The sequence below is a fragment of the Callorhinus ursinus genome, unplaced genomic scaffold (genome assembly GCF_003265705.2).
Source record: "Callorhinus ursinus isolate GAN/ISIS: 27379988/994484 unplaced genomic scaffold, GSC_fseal_2.0 scaffold11, whole genome shotgun sequence".
NCBI lineage: Eukaryota > Metazoa > Chordata > Mammalia > Carnivora > Otariidae > Callorhinus > Callorhinus ursinus.
The window spans coordinates 56,499,712-56,516,127 of NW_027397073.1; the positions used below are offsets into that span (position 1 = coordinate 56,499,712).

A 16,416-nucleotide genomic window follows, 5' to 3' on the forward strand; every position below is an offset into this window, starting at 1 on the left:
ATATGGGCCCTTGGCTCAAACAGCTATGGGAGGATCCAGTACAGGCATGGAAGTGTTCTTGGAGGGGTGGGGGCTTGGTTTATAGGCCTGTCTACTCCTACAGAAAGGGACTTGATATTTTTGATGAGAATACATTAAGGTGAAAAGTGTATGTTTTTCTCACACAACAGATTCCTACTGCCATTTTGTGTTGTGTTTACCGTACAGCCCTTACATATGTGAAATCACTGCTTACTGAACCCTTCAGGAAGAACTCACTGCATTGGGATTTCTTGAAAAAATGATAGATCTATTATGATTTAAGTCAACAACGATTTAATGAGAAGTTACCATGAGTTTAACATTATATTAGCCCTGTTTGGCAACACTGGCAAAAGAAATGCATCACATATAATACAACTCTTCAAGAAACTGTGAAACAGTGTGATATGAATAGGGGAGCATGTGAAACCAAAGAGAACTTGACACACACTGTGAAACACTGACAGCCCATGAGCTAAAGCCATGTGTGGAGGATTCAGTTACCAAAGAAGGCTTAATGAGTCTTTGGAAGATTAGAGGTGCCCGCACATTAAGAGAGGACACTAAAATAAAAATTCAAAAATAAAAATTTAAATATGATGTTTCTATGACAGGAAATTGGAATGTCATTGTGACAAAGAAGTGTTCATGTTCAGATTCCCCCAGGAAAGGAGAATGTTCCAGCAGTATGCTCAGAGAGTCTTATTCACTCTGCTTATCAATACAGTCCAAGCTAGAAACTTACCTTGATGCTTTCTGCTCAGGCTGTTGCCTTCTTTTAGAAATCTGGAACTGCGCTGGAGAGCCACTTTCCCATTAGAAACGAGGGATTCTGAGAACTGGAAAACAGGACACTTTAAACATGACAATGGTGGGGGGATGGGGGGAGCAGATGTGGGAGGAGGGGCAGATGGACTCCTGCTGGAGATAGGGACAGCAATTCTATCAGAATAGTCTCTTGGTCTAGTTCCAAACATGGGAGTCCACTAGGTAATGGGTAGGGACAATTTAAATTGTCCTAATTCATGGCTGAGGAGAAAGAACACAAACCATTTTTAAATACATAAAGACAAAACCCAGACATTAAGTGAAGATTTCTCCAAAGAGAAGATGTCTCAAGTAGATATCAAGAAGCATCATCCTTTCATTATAAGAAACTGTGAGATATTCCTCATTACCACATCACCAGTCCCTAGTCTCCGTAAAGAAGTGTTTATGACCTTAAGGGGCGCCTGGGTGGCTCAGTGGGTTCAGTGGCTGACTTTGGCTCAGGTCATGATCCCAGGTCAAGCCCTGTGATAGGGGTCTCCCTTTCCCTCTGCTCCTCACCCAGCTCATGCGCTCTAATAAATAAGTAAAATCTTAAAAAAAAAAAAAAGTGTCTATGACCCTAAGAAATTAAAACTTGTATCACATGATGACAGAGCCAAACAGCTCTCACCAGACGAGAATGTTGACAAGCATGAATTTAAGCCACCGAGTCTTTGCTCAGCACCTTCTGGAACAATCTCCCACAGTGCCTAGAAAAGGCAGGCATACACTGTGGCCCCCGGGGCAGCTCTCACCAGGCTCGCCATAGACACTGTCTTGAGAGCATCTTTTGCCACTTTCTCTGATTCTTCAATCAGGCTCCGAATGTTGGAATGGACGTGGGTTGCGCTGGTGGCATTCAGGGACACGTGTCTAACGCCGCCAAGGCCACTGTGTAAGCAGCATATTTACAGACGTTATAGCACAAATTAAATGGAACTTGCTCACTATCCCTGAAAGCTTCCTGGTTTCTCACCCTTAGAAAAGTTCAAGGAGTAACAACATAGGGACTCCGTCATCTTTGAAAGCAGTAGCTACATCGTCACGAGAACACTCAGAAGCACTGTTTAATTAATACCCGAAGAAGGGGCTACTGCTGTTTCCTATGGTTTTAACCATCCAACAGTTTCCACCAACTGCCCCCAACATTCTGTCATTTCTTTCAGACCCCCGCGTGTGTCTGGGGTACCACTGCATGTTTGCCTTGGCTGTAATCTCTCCTGCTGTGCACCTGCTAATTTTCAAAAAGCTTCCTTAGGCATATATAAGGATGCTGAATCTTGTTCTTCAAAAGATATATACCCATTTGATGAAATTCACTAAAGGTCTGGGAGGAAGATCAGATAATATTTCAATCATCTGAATTTCAACTTTTACAAGTGGGCAAATCACTTATGAACTTGCTAACTGGTAATGGTGCAATTTCATCCAGCTCACTCTATCTTGAAAATGAAATCTGACAATTGACACATCTTTGCCTGCTGAGTAACTCACTCAATTTTCTCCCCAAGGTTATCGAGTTGAGTGATTCCCAAACCAGGCACCAGCAGTTACTACTTGATTGGCAAAATTTGGCGATTTATAAATAAAAGATAATAATGTTATTTAACTTTGTGTAGCATACCACATTGCTCTTACTATTCGTACTAGGTAATATGGGTTTTGTCTTAGCTATGTATGTAGGCAGAATATTTTTTTTTCTCTTTTGGGAAATAATGAAAGCTGATGAAAAGAGAGAAGCTGAGTATCTAATTCCATTTTCTATTACAGATTCCTATGGCATGTGTAGGTGGTAATGCTCCATGCAAGACAATTTATGCAACATTCTATCCTATATCGTTTTTAATTGCTTTCCTTGTGTGAACTAATCTTTTATGGCAGCATTCCTCAAATTGGAAAGATATTTATTTTTCCCCTCCCACGAAACACACACAACACAGAGCAGCACACGGATACCCAGTGAGTCCAGACTTTTTCTACCTGTAAGTTTTTAAGAAATAAATTTACCAATTAACTCCCAATATTGTGTGAATCTCTGATAAGGCCAAAACACTAGTTCCTTCATTTGCTGTACATTAGATAACATGGGGATCTTTAAAAATGTGACAAAGCCCGGGTCACAATCTTTGAGCAAGAGGAGGACAAGGTGACAAAAGCAGTATTTTTGAAGTTCCCCAGTTTATTCCAAAGTGCAGACAAGTTTGAGAACCACTGTCCTCAAGTCATGCTTCTCATTTAGAAGCGCTTTGTCACAAGTTGAGGACATATTTAACAAATGCTAAAAACATATGTTAAGGTAACTATAAGACAATAGTAGACCTTCAAGAAGTAGAAAATAAAGGGGATGGTGTCTTCCAGCTGGGGCAACCACAACCTCCGTCCATGCATAAAGCCAGCCAAATCATAAGTTCCAGAAGGACAAGAGTTGTAAAGAAATCAATGTCTTCATTCTGTCCAACCTAACAAAGCCCCGAGCACTTAGTAGTTACTTAACATGGCCTTAGTGTCTTGATATCATAATATTTATCTTACTCCTATCCAGGTCAGTGTGCATTTTCCCCATCATACGCGGAAGGATAACTACATTACCAGACATGGGAGGAAATCCTCCTTCCCCCATGAATAAAATAGGAGTCTTTGTTTGTAGACAAAAGAAGAGTGACTCAACACTGTGATCAAAGTAGCCATTCTTACTCTCTTTGCTCCACAGATCACCCACCCTGGGATTCCTGCAAGTTCTGCCCTCACCTGTCCAGAGCACCTGCCAGTCTCTGGAGCTTAGCTGCATGGTCCTCTGCTCTGTAGACAAGGTCAAGTGCTTTTCTTTTGGACATCTGCATGACCAGATCATCTACGTGGTGCCTGATTTTGGCAGTCCATAGAAGCAGCTCATCCCGGTGACGCTCTAACTGCTATGTAGAGAAATTCAGATTGTGAGTATATATGCATCTACTGAACAATGTACCTGTGTGCATGTGTATGAGGTGTGTGAAGATGCTCGGAGCTGTAACTTACTGCCAGAGCATTCTGTGCCGCCGCTGCACGGGCACGGACAGCCTCTAGCAATCTTCTCCCTCTGGCAATTAGCGTCGAGGTCAAGTTTTGTTCTTCTTGAACACGTAGCTTCTTTTCCTGGGACAAAAAAAAAAAAAATCACCTTTGAGGATGCTTCAAAAAAAAGCGAGCCAGTTTCTGAACGTTAGGGCCTGACACTACATGCTGCAGTTAGAACTTGGGGCTCATCTTAAAAGAAGCTAAAAATGGTATTGTTGACATAGGGGAGCTGGGCTCTCAGCCCTGAGAAGGAAGGAGACCGTCCTTCTGAAGACTCACGCGGAATTCTTGCAGGTTGGCCCGGGCAGTGCGCACCAGGTGGTCGCTCTCCCGGGCCTTCACCTCGGCTTCCCTCACGAGGTCGCCCGCTGTCTGCAGCTCACTGGTGTGTTCTGAGAGGAGGCTGCTTGCTGCTGCTTTTAAGACCTCCAACTCTCTCTGTGGCTTCTGGTAATTCTTCTGAATTTGTGACAATAAAGCTTCAGCAGCCCTGTTAAATATAGATGGTGTAGATAGTATGTGCTGAACAACGCTCCTATGGTGAACGGACAGCGAAAGACTGCATTTCCCTCTCTCGTGTCTTCCTGCCACCGTAAGTGGCACATCGTTACCTCTTAAAGGAAGTAATTTCTCTAAGACAGCTACAGGCCTGGTGTATTTACACTTTATCCTTCACAAGCAATCTTTATTCACAAACTTCCTAACATATTTTAGTAATGGAATTAAATCATTTCTGTGGGTCAGGATGCAGAAAATTGGGACCAGTCTGTGGATGATGACAACTGCCATCTTGCTTTTTAGTGCAGCAAGAAATTGAAGAGAGGCTATTCAGTAATTTGATTCATTTGCTATGAAGTTATAAATGTATTTAGAGGACATAAAGGTTTTTCTGCAGCTAGTTAAAAAACAGATTTTATAAAAACTGAAAATTCAAATGCCAGAAAGATCTAATTTGTACCACTGGAAAGAGCAAGCTTTAGGAAATCAAAAGATGTTTTCCTATTCTTTTGCAAATATGCTATCAAATTGCTTATTTAAATCACTTTTGAATTTAAAGTTACACAGAATACAATTTTCACACTATAAACCTTCACAGGGGTTGAATATATCCAATTAACTTCCTGCTTCAATTTGTCAGGAAAACTTTGAAAAATTTCATGGAAGATGCCTTGTAAGTCACCCTCAGCTTCCATAGACATCACAACGCTGGCCTAAGACAGAAAACATTTTCCAAAGGTACATACTTAAACTCTGACATCGTTGGAACATCACCAGGAATTATTCAAACATTCTTACAATTTCTCATAATTAGGATACAGGCAACAAGAACTAAAAGTACATGGGAAACACATAAGTAAATCCAATATATTTCTTATGTCTGACCATGGATCCCTTCATACCATTAAACAAAGAATCTGAGAAATTTTATATTTTTTAAAGATTTTATTTGACAGAGAGAGACACAGCGAGAGAGGGAACACAAGCAGGGGGAGTGGGAGAGGGAGAAGCAGGCTTCCCGCGGAGCAGGGAGCCCAATGCGGGGCTCGATCCCAGGACCCCGGGATCATGACCTGAGCCGAAGGCAGATACCTAACTACTAACCCACCCAGGTGCCCCGAATCTGAGAAATTTTAAAACAGAGGTCAACTTTTCATCTATGAAGTGGCTTTATCACCTAACCTGTGATCACAGGCAATGATAGAATCATCAATGACTTGATGAAGATTAAAAACAAAAAACCTTAGCAGCACTTGGGGACCTCAGACCACACGGGGCTTGATCCCAGGACCCTGAGATCATGACCTGAGCCGAAGACAGACGCTTAACTGACTGAGTCCCCCAGGCGCCCCAGGGCACATTTCTTTAATGAAGTAGCTTTGGATAGCTCTGAGGAACCCCAGCGTGGAAAACAGCTGGGAAACACAGCTACGGATGATAAGGTAAAGTGTGCCATCAGGGGTACAGTGTGCAGCAGGGAAACAGCAAGCCAGATTCTGCCCTCCTTTGCCAGCCCATGGCTGGTGTCTGCAAGTGGTACCACTGTTCCCTAGCTGATAACAGTGGCTCATTGCCTTGACCATTTGTGCAAGCAGGGTGGTTTATGCTGAACACCTGCTTTCCTTCGCAGAGTCTGGAATTTGGTATGTGCTAGGTAGAGGGTGCAATATGGGGCTAGCCCCCAATAAAAACCTTGGATGCTGAACTTCTAATGGCCTTCCCTGGGCAGAAACATTACACGTGCGGTGCTTCATTTTCCTTGCTGGGGGCAGAGTGTGATGTGACCCCCTCATGAGGGCGAGAGAGCTTAGGGAATGCTGCATGGATTCTTCCAGGCTCTGCTGTGTCTTCTTCCCTGTGTATCCAGCTGTGCATCCTTAATACATCACCTAAGAAATCTTGGCCAGGAGTCCCGAAGGTCCCAGGGAAACTCTGAATGTGGGCGTGGTCTTGGGGACACCAATACAAGCATGATAAGCAATTGCAAGGTGTGATAAATATTCTCACCTATAAGAATGCCATACTTCAGGGTAAATGACCAGTTTTCTAAGAGTTATAATAAAAAAGCAGATACATAATTCCTAAAATAATCTGTGAAATTTGAAATGGCATGAATACACAGGGATTATCTATGAAAAATAGGAAAGAGGCCAGAGAACACATTTTAAACCCTTAAATTTTTTTTTTACAAATAATATAATCAACTTAATATATTTAGTACATTCAGATTTTTAAGGCTTTTCTTTAAAATTTGGACACTATAATAATTCTTTAGGATAAAAAAAGCCATATTATATATTCAAAGAAAAAATTTCCCAAGCTTGTCTGATTAATAAAGGACATGTTAACTTAGGAATTTATAACAAAGCGAACAATGATTAAATTTAAATGTTTTTATTCACATGTATGGTAAATACTGTCCCCTAATAAAAAAACCAATGACATTGTCTTTCAATCTGTCAAACTTACTAAAAAATTGATGTGTTTCTTTTCTATATCATGTGTTGACATGGTATAGGATGCAGGATGTAAAAATCAATTTAATAGACATTAAGTAATTTCATACATATGCAGAATCTTGGATAAATGGTTAAAATTATAGATGAACTCTTAAATTTAAAAAAAATAAAAGGTATCTTTAGTAATGATTTCACTCAAAAGTGAAACAGAAAGATCAGCAATCTTCTGGATAACTTTATTCCAAATAGAAACAAAAGAGCTACAACAGAGAAAGGGTGGTGGAGGGCTTAGCAGGCGAGGCAGGTCGGGGGTGTGTGGAGGAAATAGTGTGGGAGAGGGGCCACCCTGCCTTCTCCCCTTCTTTGCAAATGCTACTTAGAAAATGAACTCCTCCAAATCGGGCTATGAGCTCCAAGTGGGCAGGAAGGCTCTGTTCCCCTTGGTGTCCCCAACTCCTAGCACAATGCCTGTCACCTGGGGATTCAATCTATTTGATGAACAAATGAATGAACTGACTGTGGAGGGGTAATGGCGGAAGAAGACATCCCCACAAATGATTCCCAGGAATCTCCAGGGGATCTGCATCTTTAATAAACTCTTGCATCTTTAATAAGACTCTGACGCACAGCCAAGGGAAGGAACAATGAAAGGACACACCATACGTGGGGGAGTGTCAGGAAACAGTGGGACCAGCCAGGGAGCCTGGGCAAGCTGGAGAGGGATGGAGCTGGAATCAAATACATGACATTTATATGTAATCCTGGAGGCAGCGGGGAGCTAAGGATGGTTGGGAAGCAGAGTATTGCAGTGCTGAGCCTGAAGAATGGTGGGTTCCTGGTAAGACCTGCATGGAGGTGTGAGCCCCTTTCCCTCCACTGCCTACTTCTGCCATGCATTTCAGGGGAAGGGAGGATGCACATGAGCGGTCAGGGGAACATGGTCATAATGCAGCAGAGGTCTCTGACCTGGCCACTAAAACTCTACCCACCTATCTTTTCCAGACTGGGTCTCAAGCGGTTCTTCCTTCTGTGTCAGGTTGGAAAATCATAGGGTTTAGAGTGACACAGATTTAAGTGTGTGGTCTGGTTTCATATTATCCGGGAGGCTTAACATCGGGCAAGGTACTTAGAGTGTCTGGGCCTGTTTCCCCAGCTAGCTCCTCCCCAACCTCACAGAGCAGCTGAACAGATTATGTGACAAGATGAGAGTAGTGAACCCTGCGCCCTCCCCAGCCCAGAGCAAGTGCTCCAAGATGGCAGCCTTCTTCCTCATTTCCTGGGACCTTGCCCTCCTCTCATTTCCCCTTGGGGCATTTATTATTAGTTCTGGGCCCTCACCAATGTTCTAGTGACTATTTTACTAGTTCTCTCTCCAAATGCCATCTGACACTTGTTTTTCACGTAACAAATCAACACAGTGTCAGAAATCATATTCAATGATGAAGAAAGACGTAAGCTCAACTTTGCAGTGTGTTGCCGGTGGAAGTGTAATGGAATTGTTTTAAATCTTTAGAAAATAATTTGCAAACACAAGTCAATAGTCTTCAAAATGCAAATTCCATGATTTCACTTATTATCTACCCTAATAAGATGATAGTGTAAAATAGAGGAGAATATTTTTGTCTAAGATGTCCATCACATTATTTAAAATAGCAAAATATATTAATATAGGTTAAATATCATACTTCAGGGAATGGCGCTATGATGGCATATTGTGTAACTGTTTAAACCCTACTGAAGATATTTATCAGAACCCAGAAGAAAGACAGCTTGTGCTACATTACATCAAGTAATAACTGTGAAAATACTAAGAAAAAAAGCCTGAAAGGAAATACAAGCTCCTCGTGAGCATGTCTCACAATTCTCTGATCTGTCACTCCACATGGTGGTTTTTCCACGAGAGTTTGAAAAACTGAGCTAAATCATTTCGGCATAATGTCCATCTGTCTTGGAGTTTACAACCCAGGGAATAGCCACTAAACTGTATTTTCTTCCATGAGAATTTATGGCATTATACTTGATCTTCAATAAATATAGTACTGTGAGGTTCTTTTGTTTGTGCTAGGTGGAAATATTGTTCCGGAGTCACGGGGAAAAACCAAGCCTATGGCACAAAGAGAGATATTGGCACTGACTATACTTTTCTCTGTTGAGAGTGGCTGGCGCCCATTGTTTCATTCCTTTGACAACTGTGCCCCTCTCTTTATGACATTCGGCCCCCCCATGAGAGTGTTCTTTCCTTCCCCTCCTTGCACACTTCTCCCTCCCCTCAGCATTCAAGCTCCTACCTCTAATTGATTGTGTCATGAATGGTATTTAGAAACTTACTTGAGTTCTAGTATAGCATTTTGGTGCAACTGCATGAAATGTCTTTTCTGTATGATTTCCAGCAAAGATGTAATATTCTTTTGCACATTCTGAAGAGTAGAACTGGGTAGCTGGAAGTCTTCATCCAAGGTCTGATTTAGAGTTGCTGCTTTTTCAATAATTTCTATGGAGACAAGTCATCAATCATTTAACAGGTCTCTCAAAAGTGGACAGCACTAAAATGAAAAAACTTAGAAACTCCTTCACTGAGGCCGGCTTCATTCACCCAAATTGGGTTGAACCTCAGGCCAGGCCAGCCCATATATCCCAATGTGCTCTGGTCGTCCCTTACCAAAATACTCATGGACTTGAGGTTACTGGTAGATTTAATGTTGGTCTGCCCCAGTGTCCGTAAACTCATAAGGGCTGGGGTTGCCACGTTTACCTCAGCATCTCCTGCACCTGGCACAAACATCTGCACATAGAAGCACTTGCTAAATATTTACCGCATGAATGAACCACCAATACTCAATACCACTCTTTTTAATAAACACATTATTTGTTCTAATAATTTCCTTACCTCTGCCACTATAAAGTCTGATTTGTATTGGATTTTGTACCTTTTATATCCTTAAACTAATCCAATAAGAAAAGCAAGGATATGTTTCTGGTAGCCAGAAAACTGAAAATGGCACTCTAACAGCCAGATCAGGTGAGACATCACAGTACTCTAATATTGTGGGTATCCGTTGGGACCACACTGAAGCCCCAAATCCTGTCAGCATCTATTCTGGGCAAAGGGGTGGGTGTTGAGAGTTTAGCTCAGCTACACTCCATGGTGTCACTGCCTTGGCATCCATTTGTTTGGCCAAGCAGCCTGCCATGACCTTAAACACACAGTAGTCCCTCATGCAAGCCTGTGCCCTAGACAGCCCCGGCAGGGTCACGAGCAAACGTCAGTTCTTGTTATGACCTCCCCAATGGCACTTGTGACCAACAGCCTCCCCTGCCCCCCAGGGCCTTCTACTTATTGGCCTCTTCAGTAAGACCTCTGTGGGGCTTACCCAATCCCCTGTTTATGTTTGACTGACCAACCTAGACTTAGCCTGGGACCCCAAAAGACTCCACCAAAGAACCTTGCTAAAGGCATGTGCCCAGGTCCTATCTCTCTTTCATTGCCTGCCCCCTGCCTTGACCTCTCCTGTATGGCCCCTCAAGACATGGCGGGTACTTGCTCCCGGACCTGTAATAAACTTCTGATTTCATTTTCTCTTGTGGTCTGTTGTGGGAGTTTGGCTCACCATCCAGCACCCTGTACTCCACTTAATAAGTGTTAATTTGACAAATTCATAACAGATGGGGAGGCACCATGTCTACTTGATCCTTAGGAACTAAATATAAGGCATTAGAAAGAAAATAAAAAAGAAAGCATCCTTTTTTTTTTTTTAAAGGCAAAACTCTCAGTGAAAGACTATGATCCAGACAGTTCAGGATCCCCAACTGTGGAATATTCCAGGCCTTTGGCTCTGGGAAGCCTAGTGCATGCAAGTCACACACATCTATTCATATGTTTAATATAGTGAATGGAGCATTTCCTACCAAATAAGCACAAGCTAGACACTGACCCCAAACCAGACACTGAGCACACTACCTTGAATATTTATCTGCAGCCTCTCAGTAAATGTCATGAGGTCTTGACTCTTGTTGAGGATTCTTTCAGTCGCCCTGGTTACATTTTGGCTACTCGTTAACACTCTGGTGAGCTGACAGAAAATAAAGGTCCCAAGTTAGTTTGACTTGGACTAATATGCGAGCTTTGGTGTTCCAGTCTCTTTTAAGCAACAAAATATGTCCCAGAGTCTGGAGTAAAGCTGTACACTGCCTCATGTAAGCCAAGGTGAATATTTCAGGGTGGAAACTAAGAGGCTAATGAAATAATTTAGTACTCACTCTATGTGAGAAAAGATGGTATATTTTTTTAAAGAGCCTAATTGGCTATCAAACCACAAACTCACACAATGTCCATTGTGAAGACCTTATATTCATCTTAGGACCCAAGGAGACAGAATATGGCAATACAATCTTGCTAATTTGTATTGACCATGAGAATTCAGTTGAGGAGTTAAGAACACAGAGTCAGGGGGCACCTGGGTGGCTCAGTCATTAAGCGCCTGCCTTCGGCTCAGGTCGTGATCCCGGGTCCTGGAATCGAGCCCTGCATCGGGCTCCCTGCTCAGCAGGAAGCCTGTTTTTCCCTCTCCCACTCCCCCTGCTTGTGTTCCTGCTCCTGCTATCTCTCTCTGTCAAATAAATAAATAAAATCTTAAAAAAAGAACACAGAGTCAGGCAAACTGGGCCTGATTCAGCCAGGCTGGAGACCCAGCAGCGCCCAAGCCTCATTGATAACATGGAGTAATGTCAACCCTCCTGAGGCTTTATGAGGCTAACATGCCATGAATTGTGTAAGGCCAGCAGCCCAAGGGTAGAGACTTAGCTGTCCTCTGCTGTTATTTTCATTAGGAATGTTATAATTTGTAAAAGGAAAGGTTGTTTGTAATTTTCGGGAGCATAAAGTAACTAGTCTGGTTCTAAAAGTGTTTTCTAGTCAAAATCCAAAGAGAATCTTCTTTAATGGATAGAGAGAATTATTTTAATCAGCTTATCATTTCCTACCAAATGTTCTCTCACTGAGGTACTTTAAAGCCACATTTAAACCCTTCAACTCTTCCCAAATCATCCTTAATTCTAAATTAAGAGGAGCCAACCTAATACTTTAGGGTGCATGAGTGTGTGTGTGTGTGTGTGTGTGTGTGTGTATTGAGAGACAAAGACTAGATACATATATATGAATATACATATACTATCATATGCATATCTATATACACACACATAGGTGTGGGTGTGCAAACACACACACATGAAATTCAAAAGTGAAAATTATAAATTTGACAATAGGCCTCCCTCACCATCTGCGAATGAGGAGATTCTTTTTTGGGTGGCTAAAAACCATTCATCTGGCCTGGGCTGAACAGGATAAATAATTCTCTGCTGACATCCAAACAGGTTCACTTGACATTCAAACTGCACAAATCAGCAGCACGCGGCCTAGGGCCTGAGTGTTGCTCAGAGACCACACACCCGCTCGCCCCTCGGTTCACAGGAGGAAATGAGAGGCTGATGGCTCAGAGACTGCCAATTCTTCCCTCGGCAGAGGTGACGGCAGAAATTAAGTCAGGAGTCCCTTTCCATTAAAGCACAGAAACTGGCAGGGTTAAAACCAATTTGATGACAAAGTACTTGGAGCACAGCTCCTGGGAGGAAGAGGCTGCCCTGATTTAATAGAACCTTCCAGACCGCCCCAATGCAATTGCTTTCAAGGGCTGGGTGGGAAGCGGGCCCTCTATGTGAAGAATTTACCTCCCCTAGCAGATTGTCTGTTTGTTCTGCAACACCTTCAAGCTGATCTTTTGCCAGTTCCTTCTGTGGATTTTCTTTTAATAAAGCTTCCTAAAAAGAACAAAGTAAACAAATTACAGTGCTTCAGAATAAATTTGCTGGCTCTTGACTAAATCACTTTTGTTGTTGTTCACAGAAAGAAATTCTTCTTCCCTTGAAATTGCATTAAGAAATAAAATGAATCACATTTACTTAAGTGTTGATTATAGTAACATGTCTCTGTACTGCCATTTTTTGCATTACATTTCCTATATAGATATGAACTCCAAGTCTGGTGTGTTATGCAGAATCAAATATTGTCACAGTTCTGGGGTAAGTCTGATTTAATTTCAGTATCAGAGTCACATAAGTTTTCACTATAATTGCTAACATCTTAAAAATGCTGAAATACAAAAGTATTATATAAAGTCTTTATGATTCCTAACAATTCAGTGCTTAATTTATGCTAACACTCCTCTAATTTTGTTACTTGTATGATTTTATTTAAGCCTTATAACAAGCGTGGGAAGGGGCTGTACTATCGTGAAGGGTCAGGGGAGTTAAGTAAGTTGCCCACGAAGTTTAAGAGTTCACCTGCATACTTTACATAAACAAAAAAAGTTGCTTAAAAAATGGACAAAGTCGGGGCGCCTGGGTAGCTCAGTCGGTTGGGTGTCTGACTCTTGATTTTGGCTCAGGTCATCATCTCGGGGTCGTGAGATTGAGCCCCACATTGGGCTCCATGCTGGGTGTGGAGCCCGCTTAGGATTCTCTCTCTCTCTCTCTCTCCGTCTCCCTCTGCCTCTCCCCTGGCTCTTTCTCTCTCTCTTCCTCAAATAAATAAATCTTTTAAAAAATTGACAAAGTGGTTTAAATAAGAGCAAGTCATTCAAAAACAGTTAAAATTTAAATCAAGTATTTATCTTACTGGATAAATTTAAAATATAGTTATATTGCTAGGGTCCATACTGACAAAATAGTATTGATTGATTGTGTCTATAGTGAGTGGAAATTAAACTTTTTTTGAGAATTTTTTTGTCTTTCAAAAACATTTTCTTCCATTTGAGGAAAAATAATATGAAAAACATCTCTTAGAGTTCCCTAACCTTACTCTATGGCCATTATGTCTATAGAGAAAAGACCACTATAGACAGGAACGGATGGCTGGAGCAGCCAGATTCACACACACGACTAAGGAAATGTAAGTCTAAGAAAAGCTTTTATCGGGGAAAAAAAAAAAAAGGCATTCAGGAATGACTATCTTTTTATTACTACATGACACAGTGAATCGATTATCTCAAATTCTCATGCAAAGTTTTAAGCAAAATTAAGAATCTCATTTTTTTTCCAATTAGAAGTAAAAATGCTTACAGTAGAATGCTGTCTTCTAAGCCAATTTCTTAACTTCCCACCCCTTTTTTTGGACCCAGATCCTGTTTGACTAAACATAAAACTGTGATTTAACCCCCAGAGATTTTTAGATAGACTTCTAGGGAAGAGAAATTTTGTGGCTTACAAATCCAGTTAAGAATAATACATTTACAGAAAACAATTGATCTTCAGCATATTCCAGCATTAAAGAAGATACCATCCATGTTTTTTTTTTCTTCTCCTGTATTTGTATTAAGACAGCTGCTTTCATATATCCACAGAGGAGTGAGTGTACTCTGTCTTATCCCAAAAGGCAGAAGGGCGGTTGGGGAGAAATTGATATGGAGAAATCTATGGAACAACGCTTCAACAATTAGAGTGGTCCCATAGGAGAATAGGTTAGCATGGGGTTGGTGCAGTCCCCGGTCACACTGCCGAGAAGCCTAGACGCCAGGAATGAGGCTCCCACACTGGTGAGAGCACAGACAGAAGGACAGAACACTGTCCTCACCAACTCTCTTACTAGGGGACACAGGTTTCTACCAATCTCTGTATTCCCAGTACCTACCCGGAGAGATTTCGTTGTATTTTCCAGGGTTGACAAAATTCCATACGGAATAGGGATAACACCGGAGAGGTTCACAGAAAGGATGGTGTCACCAACATCCCCTAAGCCATTCAGCAGCACGCCTACACACTCATCATCACAAGCTAGAAGAAAAAGCAAGCTGAAGTCAATGCAAGGTGGTGTGCACATTTTTGCTTGGATTTGCACAAGCCATTTTGCAAGAATAACATCCACGAGCAGAGTACAGGACAAGGCTTGCACAAACCACATCCAGTCTCATTCCCTCACCACCTGTGTGCCGGGAGGTAAGCAGCAAGTACTGAACCTATTCTCAGACGATGCCAATGAGCCTCAAATCAGATCAGTGACTTCCCCAGGGTCCCACAGAAAGAAACAACTGATGCCCAGCGCAGATCCCAGGCCTGGTGCATGTTTTCTTCTACCGCTCCGACCTTCACAGTGCATTCGCTCTGGATCTTTGGGACCAACGGCAATGAATTCCAAATGCATTTCCTTTCAGAGCCTGGTCTGTCCTTTCCTCAGAGAGTTCGCAGACACATCTACCTAATCCTGCTGGTGCCATAGCAGGAACACAATGGAGAGAGAGAAAGCTCTTTAAACATTGAGAGGAGAATACCCACAAACACAATCGCCTTCCAGCAGAATGTGCCTCGGTTCGCATTCCTCGCATCGGAGCCCCGTGGCACCCGGCCTGCAGATGCACTGACCAGACCTGCGGTCACAGTCCCCGTGCACAGAGCCACGCGGGCTGCAGTCACACCTCTGGCAAGTGCCACCCGGCGCTCGAGGGTTCCCGTGATAGCCTGAGGAGCACCTACAGAAAGGAAGATGCACAGGTGTGCACAGTAGTATCAACACCAGCCAACAGATACACCAGCTCCCCGCCAAGGACAGCGACCCTTTCTGCCAAATGAAATACAAGGAACACGGGCCCACTGACCTCATTCTACATTTTATGTAGATACTGGCTCCGAAGAGTAATAAGATCCCATATCAGTCACGTACATCCAAACTAATAACGTCTCCCAAATCACATCAGTAAATATGTCCTGTCCGTCGGAACGGGGCCGACTTGCCTAGCGACTTCCGCGGGGCGCCCCCTAGCGTACCTTTCGCAGTACTGTCCTTCGTAGCCCAGAACGCAGGCGTCACAGCGGAAATCGGCATGGCCTTCCAGGACGCAAGTGGGGCTAAAACTAGAAGGAAAAGAATCGTGTTTTGAATTATCAGATCTACAACGTCAAACCTTCCTTATGCGACTTATTCATTACTCTTAGGATACACGATACTGCTCTGAAAGTGAAGGGATTACACCAGACATTTTCAGGGCTGAAAATCTAGTAGGGGCAAAAAGAAGGAAAACAAACACGTGATCAACACAAGCACGTGCATCTCTCATATCCAAAAGATACTCACTGCACACCCGTCCAGTGACAACCGTGTGCGCGCGGAGGGGAAGAATGACACATTGCCACGAATCAGTACCATCCCACACCTGACAACGAATTAGTCACCAAACAAGCAAGCTTTCCAGGTGGAAAGGGTCTTGCTCTGTGACTGCAGGGCATTATCACCTGGCTCATGAGATGGAGGAGCCATGTGATACGCCATTAGAAGCAAAATGACAGAGCCACTCAAAATGTAATAATCCTCTCAGATCCCCTCCCTCAGGGATTCAGCTTTTGTCTCCTTCCTCTCCACAACCTCTCCCTCCGCATTCTAAAATTATCAAGGAGCCTTGCGCCATCTAGAGGCTCAGATGGGTACCTGCAAGCTGCTGAGAAAAACCGCGGGGGTTGCCTCGTGTTTTGACCTGTGCTGAGTTTTCAGAACGACAGGGTTCTCTATCAGCCCCACTTCGGTGGACTTTTT

At 42.7% G+C, this 16,416-nt stretch overlaps 1 protein-coding gene across 1 annotated transcript in view; it reads right to left on the minus strand.

The window, feature by feature from the left end:
• LAMA1 (laminin subunit alpha 1) overlaps positions 1-16,416 on the minus strand; it is a 164,877-nt gene that overhangs the window by 33,775 nt on the left and 114,686 nt on the right. The window contains exons 31-41 of the mRNA XM_073898513.1: positions 15,654-15,740; positions 15,165-15,358; positions 14,524-14,666; positions 12,567-12,656; positions 10,801-10,912; positions 9,171-9,333; positions 4,165-4,375; positions 3,847-3,963; positions 3,580-3,743; positions 1,587-1,722; positions 767-860 (exon numbers count right to left, since the gene is read on the minus strand). Coding sequence (XP_073754614.1) covers positions 767-860; positions 1,587-1,722; positions 3,580-3,743; positions 3,847-3,963; positions 4,165-4,375; positions 9,171-9,333; positions 10,801-10,912; positions 12,567-12,656; positions 14,524-14,666; positions 15,165-15,358; positions 15,654-15,740 — 1,511 coding nt within the window. The remainder of the gene's footprint in view (positions 1-766; positions 861-1,586; positions 1,723-3,579; positions 3,744-3,846; positions 3,964-4,164; positions 4,376-9,170; positions 9,334-10,800; positions 10,913-12,566; positions 12,657-14,523; positions 14,667-15,164; positions 15,359-15,653; positions 15,741-16,416) is intronic.